Here is a 9,629-nt window from a genome sequence, read left to right as displayed (position 1 = left end):
CGGTGTATAAGGGTGGCATTTCACCGTTATTGTTATGTGGGGCATAAGGATGGCATCTCACTGTTGTTGAATATACGGAGAGATACTGGTGCCTATAATGATAATTTCAAGGCGGAGTGATACGGGTGACTATTATATAGAGTGATACGGGTGGTTGTAGGAGAGATAAGGATGGCTAATGATAATGTCGGGCAGAGTGATACGGGTGGCCATTATACGGAGTGATATGGGTAGCTATAGGAGGGATAAGGGTGGTTAATGATAATGCCAGGGCGGAGTAATACGGGCGGCTATCAGAGAGATAAGGGTGACAATGTCAGGGATGATGTGTGATGGTTTAGAGACATTATGTTGGTGATTTTCGTGTGATGGTGTGCTTTTTCCTTGTGTTTGTCATACACCTTACGTGACTTGCTTTGTTGCTCGATGAGCTATTCAATGTCTTTGATATTACTTGTTGACTTTGGCTGCAGTAGCACACTCGCACAAGCATACACCATAGCATGCCACTTATACTAGCTCAGGAGTATGAAACTTGACATTTATTGATTATGCCCATGTGTTCTTGTATAATTTTTTTCCATGTTGATATTGAAACTGTGACCATATCGGGCGGATTGTGATTGTGATCCTGGGACCATGCCAGGCGAATTTGTGATTATGAGCCTATGACTATGCCGGATGGATTGTGATTGTGAGTCTGTGAACATGTCGGGCTTATTATGATTGTGAACCTGTGATCATGCCGGGCGGATTGTGAATGTGAGCCTGAGATCATACCGGGTGGATCGTGATTGTCAGCTTGTGACCGTGCCAGGTTGTGATGACCTGATAGTTCATCTAGAGTTTTAAGACTTAATTCTTTGTGTTGAAACCTCAAATAGCTTCTTTTAGCCTTCCTCGATTTGCGTGTGTAGTCCGTGCCTTTTTCGGAAAGCGTTTCTATGAAAAATTGATTAAAATGTGAATTTGTGCCATAAAAAATCTATTTAAATTGACTTCGGTCAACATTTTGAGAAAATGGACCAGAATCCATGTTTTGATGGTTCAGTAGGCCTGCATCGTGATTTCGGACTCGAGCGTATGCCCGGAATCGAATTCAGATGTCCCTAGCTCGAGTTATCACAATTTGTTGAAAATTTCAAGTTTAAAGGTTTAAAGAACTCATAAATTTGACTGATGTTTGACTTTGTTGATACCGGGTCTGAATTTTAGTTTTGGAACTTGGTATAGGTCCATTATGATATTTATGACTTATCTGCCAAATTTGGTGCAAAACGGAAGTGATTTGATGTGATTTAGACGCCCGGTTGTTAAAATAGAAATTCTTAAGTTTCATTAAAAATTTCATTTGATTTGGTATCCGATTTGTAGCTATATGTGTTATTCTGGTATTTTGATCGCGCGAGCAAGTTCGTATGAGATTTTTGGGCTTGTGTGCATATATGGTTTGGAGCCCCGAGGGCTCAGGTGAGTTTCGGATAACCTACTAACCATTTGAACTTAGAAAATTTCTGGTTTCTTGAGCTTCTGTTGTATCTGGTGTTATGTGCTTCGCGATCGCAAAACCTTTCTCGTGATCGCGAAGGGGAGTTTAATACAGGGGAGGATTTTCTTCATCGCAAATGCGATAGTTGGGTCGTGAACGCGGAGTGTTGGGGGTTTTACCCTTCACGAATGCGACCAACTTCTCGCAAACGCGTAGGGGCCTGGGCTTGGGAGGGGGAAACTGATCGTTACTCTTCACGAATGCGGCACTAGGATCGCGAATGCGGGGGCAAGTGGGTGCAAGCCTTCGTGAACGCGAAGGATAATTCGCGAACACGTAGGCCATTGAGCCTGATGTGCTTCGCGATCGCGTTAGGCCCTTCGCGAACGCCAAGAAGGTCTGACGCCAATGATTTAAAATAGTCCAAAAATGGGATTTCTTCCATATTTCATAAACTTTCCATTAGAGTTCGGCCTAGAGGCGATTTTGAGGGTAAAACTCAACACCAGTTCATAGGTTTGCACACTTTAACTCATTTTCTTCCATTTGTAACATAACCCATTAATTTCTATCCCTAATCTTTGTTCTTCCATGGTAGAAAACTAAGGATTTAGGAAGAATTAGGGATTTCTGCAAATTCGGGATTTAGACTTCAATCAGAGGTTAGATTTCAAGAATAATTACATAATCGGGCTCGTGGGTGAATGGGTAAATGAATTTTGGTCCGAACTTCAGGTTTTGATCAAACGAGTTCGGGGTTGATTTTTTTGACCTTGTGGGAAAAGTGCAAAAATCCTATTTCTATGTATTGTAATTGATTCCCTTAGCGTTATTTGACGTTATAGAGTCGATTGTGGTTAGATACGAGTGGTTTGGAGGCGGATTCTAGAGGAAAAGCCCCGGTATAGCTCTGAATTGACTGCGGAGTGAGGTAAGTGTCGTGGTTAACCTTGACCTGAGGGATTAGGCCTTGTTTGCCTATTTGCTACATGTTTAAAATGTCGGGTACAACGTATATGTGAGGTGACGAGTACTTATGTGTTGTTATTGGATTAAAGCATGCGGGTGGGAATTGTTTATTGTAATTTACTTCCTTTTTTTATTATGATATCCATGCCTAGACTAGTTTATTACTTAATTGATTGTGTTTTCGTATTTATGAACTATTAGTGATAATTCAGCATTGTTGGAAGTTGAGGTTCGGTATTGTGGAACCATTGTTGACGTAAGGTTTATTCTTGCTTATTCTTCCTCCCAAATGTTATATATATTTTGCTACATGGTAAGGGAGATTGTAAAAGCACGAAGGGTAATGTTGTGCCGGTTATTGTTTCATTTATTGATTTATACATAGTAAGGAAGAGAGTTAAAGCATGAAGGGTGATGTCGTTCCGTATTTATAGTTTCATGATGAAATTGATAGCAAAAGCACGAAGGGTAATGTCATGTTGTATTTATCATTTTATGGAGAGATTGAGAGTAAAAGCACGAAGGGTGATGTCGTGCCATTGTTATTGTTTCATGGTGAGGTTGAGAGTAAAAGTACGATGTGTGATGTCATGAAGTCCTTATTTATTATGTTTTCTATGTTTTCATTGGTTGAAGGTTTATTGACTGTTTCATGTTGTCATTTTCTATTGTAGTTACCGTATCTTGTACCTCTTTTCATGTCCCCTCCCAATCGTACATGTTAAATCCTTATTTGTTGTTATGTCATATGTATATTTTCGTATGTGCAGGTTTAATTATGTGGGTGTCCTGTCATAGCCTCGTCACTACCTCGTCGAGGTTAGGATCGACACTTATGGAATACATTGGATCGGTTGTACTCATACTACACTCTGCACTTCTTGTACAGATTTTGGTACTGGTCCCAGCTGTCCGTGAGGCACATTAGATCGGATTAGCTTATATGGAGACTCGAGGTAGATTTGCTGGCGTCCGCAGATGTCGCGCGTCATTTTCTCGCGAAAGCGGGCTTCGACGTGTGACAACTCTTTTAAATGGGTGTTAAAATAGAAGAGTCGCCACTTAATAATTTTAGGTGTGTTAGGGCACCTATTTTCAAGTAACTAACTATGTTTGCCTAGTCCGTGTCACCAAAGATCGGGTAAGGGCTCAAATTACCTAAAAGAGAAGGTGTTAGGCACTCTTCGAGGTCCACAATTGTGGGTCCTGGCCGAACTTTAAACTATGTGGATTATGTAATTAGACTAGGTGATCAAATAAATAAAGGGAAATTTAAAAGTCAAAGAGTTTTATTAGGGCACGTGAGAATCAGCACAAATCTTAATGAATATAGAGATACAACTACATTGATTTATGTTAAATGATTAAGTGTAAATAACAAATAAAGAAATGGGAGGGGGGTCCTCAGTTTTTTAGCCTAAAGGATCACCCGTGCAACATAAATAATACTTCGCAACTCCTTTGAGGTAGGGGTTGCTCATATTATTCAGCGGGCACAGACTATCATCTCCTGCTACCTTATTACTATGTTAAAGTTGTTTACCTAAAGGCGCTCTAATTCAATTCTAGGTTGTACCCTATGCGTGCACTACCCGTCCCATACCTATGGTCCAGGAGGCTTTGGACCTCTATTTGGGAGGTTCTATACTTCTCCTAGGTTGCTCAAAATTATAAAAACTAGGTGACATTCAAAACAATCAAGACTTCACATAAATACTTCACATGTATTTGACAAATTATTTGCAGAAAATGTAGTTGTTTAAAATATGTGATAATATATGAAATCAAATGATTTTGATGTACTGGTGACTGTGACGCATTTTGAGACGTGGCAACCTCCTTGCTTCGGAATTTTGAGGATCCTCCTCAAAATTCTGCCCAAGTATAAACGCATACTTCTGGCGACACATTTCTTGGCGGTTCCAAACGTGATGAGATCGGGCAAACTCAGGACCTTGCCCCAATTTCTGACCATAGGGAAAATGAAGATTTTATTGTGATGTGACCGAACCCACAGGGCTGCCTACGTATCCCCTCTTAAACGGGAATCAGGTCAAGCGTAGTTTAGTTACATCAAATAGAAAGTGCAAATATAATCTTAAACATTGTATCTCTTGACTGCATCTGAATTGATAGGTTTTGGCCAAATCTCTCCATCCATCTCTGCAAGTATAAGTGCTCCTCTTGTCAATACCTGGTGAACCATGTAAGGGCCCTGCTAGTTGGGTGAGAATTTCCCCTTGAATTTCCCCAGCGTGAATTGCCTCTACCTAACCTTTTCTTTTGAAAGCTCTTGACATTCTGTTCTGGTAGAGTTGACCATGACATACATCATTATTCTTTTTCCATCAATGAGAGCTAGTTATTCATACCGGCTTCGTACCCATTCTGCATCGCTGAGCTCAACTTCTTGTATGATCTTAAAGAAGGAATTTCCACTTCGACGGGAATAACGTCTTCAGTACCATAAACTAGTAGGTAGGGAGTTTTCCCAATTGATGCACGAACTGTGGTACGATACCCGAGTAAAGCAAATGGTAGCTTCTCGTTCCATTGTTTGTAATTATCTACCATTTTCCTCAATATCTTCTTGATATTCTTGTTGGCGGCTTCTACGGTACCGTTCATTACGGCATGTATGATGTAGAGTTCCGGTATTTGATCTTGAATGTCTCACACATGGATTTCATCAAATCGCTGTTGAGATTGGCGGCATGGTCAGTAATGATTGACTCTGGTACCCCAAATCGACAAACAATATGGTCCCGAACAAAATCTGCAACAACCTTCTTAGTTACAGCTTTGTAAAATGCGACTTCAACCCATTTTGTGAAGTAGACAATGGCTACCAGAATGAACCTATGTCTGTTTGAAGCGGCGGGTTTGATTGGTCCGATGACATCCATACCCCAAGCTGAGAAAGGCGAGGGTGAGCTTGTTTATTAAGTTCGTTGGGTGGTACTCGTATCATGTCAGCATGTATATGGCATTAGTGACACTTTTGAACGTACTTGATACAGTATGTTTCCATAGTCATCCAGAAATACCCCATTGTTAGTATCTTCTTGGCCAAAATGAAACCATTCATGTGGGGTTCGTAGGTTCCGGCATGTATTTCCTCGAGCAATCTGGATGCCTCCTTGGCATCGACACATCTTAGTAATCCCAAGTCATGCGTCCTTCTATACAAAATTCCTCTACTTTGAAAGAAATGGTTGGCCAATCTTCGAAGTGTGCGCTTATGAGTGTGGGTAGCACTCTCTGGGTATTCTCCTTTTTCCAAGTACTTCTTGATGTCGTGAAACCACGGGTTTTCGTCAATCTCTTCTTCAACATGAGCACCATAAGCTGGCTGCTTATGAATTTCTATTAGGATATGATCGATGAAATTCTTATCTGGGTGTTGTATCATGGAAGACAAAGTGGCTAATGCGTCTTTAAACTCATTCTGAATTCTTGGAACATGTTTGAACTCTATCTTTGTGAACTCCTTTATCATCTCTTGTACATAGTGCAAATATGGAAATATTTTTGTGTTCTTTGTAGCCCATTCCCCTAGAACCTGGTGCACCAAAAGATTTGAGTCTCCGATTATCAGCAGCTCTTGAATGTTCATGTCAATAGCCAATCTGAGTCCTAAGATGCAGGCCTCATACTCTGCCATATTGTTGGTGCATGGAAACCTGAGTTTTGCGGATACCGGATAGTGTTGACCGGTTTATAATACTAAGACGGCTCTGATACCCACTCCTTTGAAGTTTGCTGCTCTGTCTAAGAACATCCTCCAACCATCGTATGCCTCAGTGATATCTTCTCCTACGGACGACACCTTTTCGTCAGGAAAATACGTTTTCAATGGTTCATATTCTCCGTCTATGGGATTTTATGCCAAATGATCTGATAATGCTTGCCCCTTGACTGCCTTTTGTGTCACATAGATGATGTCAAACTCACTTAGAAATATCTGCCACTTTGCTAACTTACCGGTAGGCATGGGTTTCTGAAAGATGTATTTTAGCGGATCCATCCTTGATATGAGATATGTAGTGTATGCGTAGAAGTAATGTCTCAACTTCTGAGCTATCCATGTTAAAGCACAACATGTGCGTTCCAACAAAGAGTATCGGGCTTTATAAGGTGTGAATTTCTTCCTCAGATAATATATTTCCTGTCCTTCCTTCCTGTTTCATCATATTGTCCTAGAACGCAACCAAAAGCCCCATTTAACATGGACACATAAAGCAGCAGAGGTCTTCCTGGCTCTGGTGAAACCAACACGGGCGGTTTAGATAAATACTCCTTGATTTTCTCGAAATCCTTCTGGCATTCTTCAGTCCAGCTTGTCGCAACATCTTTCCTCGGCATTTTGAAGATTGGCTCACATATCACAATTAATTGTGCTATAAAGTGGCTGATGTAATTGAGGCGCCATAGAAAACTCATCACATATTTCTTATTCTTTGGAGGCGGTAGGTCCTGGATAGATTTGACTTTTGATGGATCGAACTCAATACCTCGACGACTGACGATGAATCCTAACAACTTTCCAGCAGGGACTCCGAAGACACATTTTGCAGGATTCAATTTCAAATTGTATTTTCGAAGCCGGTCAAAGAATTCAATTTCAGGTCGAGGCAATTCACGTCGAGGCAAGTTAAGATCCTTTTTCTTGAACAGATGATGCAAGCTCCGATGAGCGGAGTAAATCTCACAAGGGACACCGTACAAATAGTACCGCCATATCTTCAAGGCATGAACAATAACTGCTAACCCAAGGTCGTGGACATGATAGTTATTTTCATGCACCTTCAACAGTATGGACGCGTAGGCAATCACCCTACTGTCCTGCATCAACACCGCACCGAGACCAATCCGCGATGCATCATAATATACAGTATAAGCTATCTTGAGCTTCTGAAAGCTCTCCTCACACTCCTCTGTCCATCTGAACGGAGCACCCTTCTGGGTCATCCTGGTCATAGGTGCTGCAATAGATGAGAATCCTTCTACAAAACGATAGTAATACTCCGCCAAACCAAGAAAACTCCAGATCTTAGTAGTTGATGACGGTCTAGGCCAATTCTGCAATGCTTCCACCTTCTTCAGATCCACCTTGATCCCATTACTCAATACTACATGACCTAAGAATGCCACTGAGTCTAGCCAAAACTTACACTTTAAAATTTTTGCATATAACTTCTTTTCTCTCAAGGTCTGTAGCACAGTCCTCAGGTGCTACTCGTGATCCTCCCTAGTCCAGGAGTACACCAGAATGTCGTCAATAAACACAATGTCATATGAGTCAAGATAGGTCCGGAACACAGTGTGCATCAAGTGCATAAAAGTTGTTGCATCATTGGTCAGCCCAAAAGACATCGCGAGGAACTCGTAGTGACCATACCGAGTCCTAAAAGCAGTCTTCGGGATATCTGGCTCCCAAATATTTAAATGATGATAGCCTGAACGCAAGTCAATCTTGGAAAACACTCTGGCACCATGTAACTGATCAAATAGGTCATCAATACGAGGCAATGGATACCTGTTCTTCACTGTAACTCTGTTCAACTGGAGATAATCAATGCACAAACGCATAAAACCAACCTTCTTCTTCACAAACAAGACAGGAGCACCCCAAGGTGACACACTAGGCCGAATGAAGCCCTTATCAAGCAACTCCTATAACTACTCCTTTAACTCAGGAGGAGCCATACAATATGGAGGAATAGAGATGGGCTGAGTGTCTGGCAACAAATCAATGCCAAAATCAATATCTCTGTCGGGCGGCATGCCCGGAAGAGCAGCTGGAAAAACATCTAGAAAATCCCTCACTACTAGGACTGACTCAACCGTAGGGGTATCAATATTGACATCTCTCACATAAGCTAGACACGCGTCACACCCCTTCTCTGTGAAAGAAATGAAATAACTCTGCTAAAAGTATACTCTAAGGTACCTCTCCACTCTAATCGCGATAAACCTGGCATAGCCAATGTCACGGTCTTAGCATGACAATCAAGAATAGCATAATGGGGCGACAACCAGTCCATGCCCAAAATAACATCAAAGTGTACCATTCTGAGCAATAATAAATCGGCTCTGGTCTCAACATTACTAAGAGCAATCAAACAAAACTAATACACGCGGTCCACAACAAGAGAATCTCCCACAGGAGTAGACACATAAATAGGTGAACTCAAGGAATCCCGAGATACGCCGAAATACGGGGAAAAATAAGAGGACACATAGGAATATGTAGAGCCTGGATCAAATAAGACCGACACGTCTCTATGATAGACCGGAACAATACTATAATGACAAAGTCGGAAGCAACTACCTTTGTACGAGCCAGAAGAGCATAGTATCTAGCCTGGCTTCCCCCCAACCTAGGGAGACCTCGACCTCCACCTCGAGATGGCTGAGTAGGTGGGGCGGTAGCTGGTGCTGGAATCATAGCCTGAGGACCCAGTGGAGCACGTGATGCCTGAGAAGTCTGTGGAGGTGCACCCCTCCTAAATCTAGGGAAATCCCTAACCATATGGCGAGTGTCACCACACTCAAAAGAAGGTCTCGGAGGGCGTGGCTACTGTGACTAGCTCGGGCCAGGTCTACTACACTGGCAGCTGGAAGAGTTGAATGAACGGGGTGACTCACATAACCCTTACCGTGGTGAACCACAGCTGGGGCACAAGTACCACTGTAAGTGCCAGACTCTCGATATCTCTTGGCCTCCCTCTTCTCTCTATTCCGAGCGAGCATGCCCTCCAATCTCCTAGCAATTCTCACAACCTGCTAGTAAGAAATATCCATCTCCAGCTCCCTGACCATACTAATCATGATACTGGGGTGGAGTCCCTCAATAAAATGACGAACCCTCTCTCGAACTGTGGCAACCAAGGCCGGTGTATGTTGGGCCAAATAACTGAAACAAATTGCATACTCTGACTTAGTCATATCACCCAAGCACAACTACTCAAACTCTGCGCGCCATGTGTCCCTGAGGCTCTGAGGGACATACTCTCTCAAAAACATGTCCAAGAACTGAGTCGATGTAAGTGAAGTTTCCTTAGTCGGACTACTTAACTCATAAGCACGCCACCACTGATAAGCTTCTTCGCTAAGCTGGAATGTAGTAAAATCAATCCCACTCAACTCCGTTACGCCTATAGTACGA

At 42.1% G+C, this 9,629-nt stretch overlaps 1 protein-coding gene across 1 annotated transcript; it reads right to left on the bottom strand.

Moving 5' to 3' along the window:
* Positions 1–5,447: 5,447 nt before the first annotated feature.
* Positions 5,448–6,122, bottom strand: LOC138897742 (uncharacterized). Its single transcript, XM_070183753.1, has one exon. The coding sequence runs from the start codon at positions 6,120–6,122 to the stop codon at positions 5,448–5,450; it is 675 nt and encodes a 224-aa protein (XP_070039854.1).
* Between the last annotated feature and the right edge of the window lie 3,507 nt (positions 6,123–9,629).

Source organism: Nicotiana tomentosiformis, chromosome 8, assembly GCF_000390325.3.
Source record: "Nicotiana tomentosiformis chromosome 8, ASM39032v3, whole genome shotgun sequence".
NCBI lineage: Eukaryota > Viridiplantae > Streptophyta > Magnoliopsida > Solanales > Solanaceae > Nicotiana > Nicotiana tomentosiformis.
Note: the sequence above shows the minus strand (reverse complement) of the source record. Positions and strands in the feature narration are given on the sequence as shown.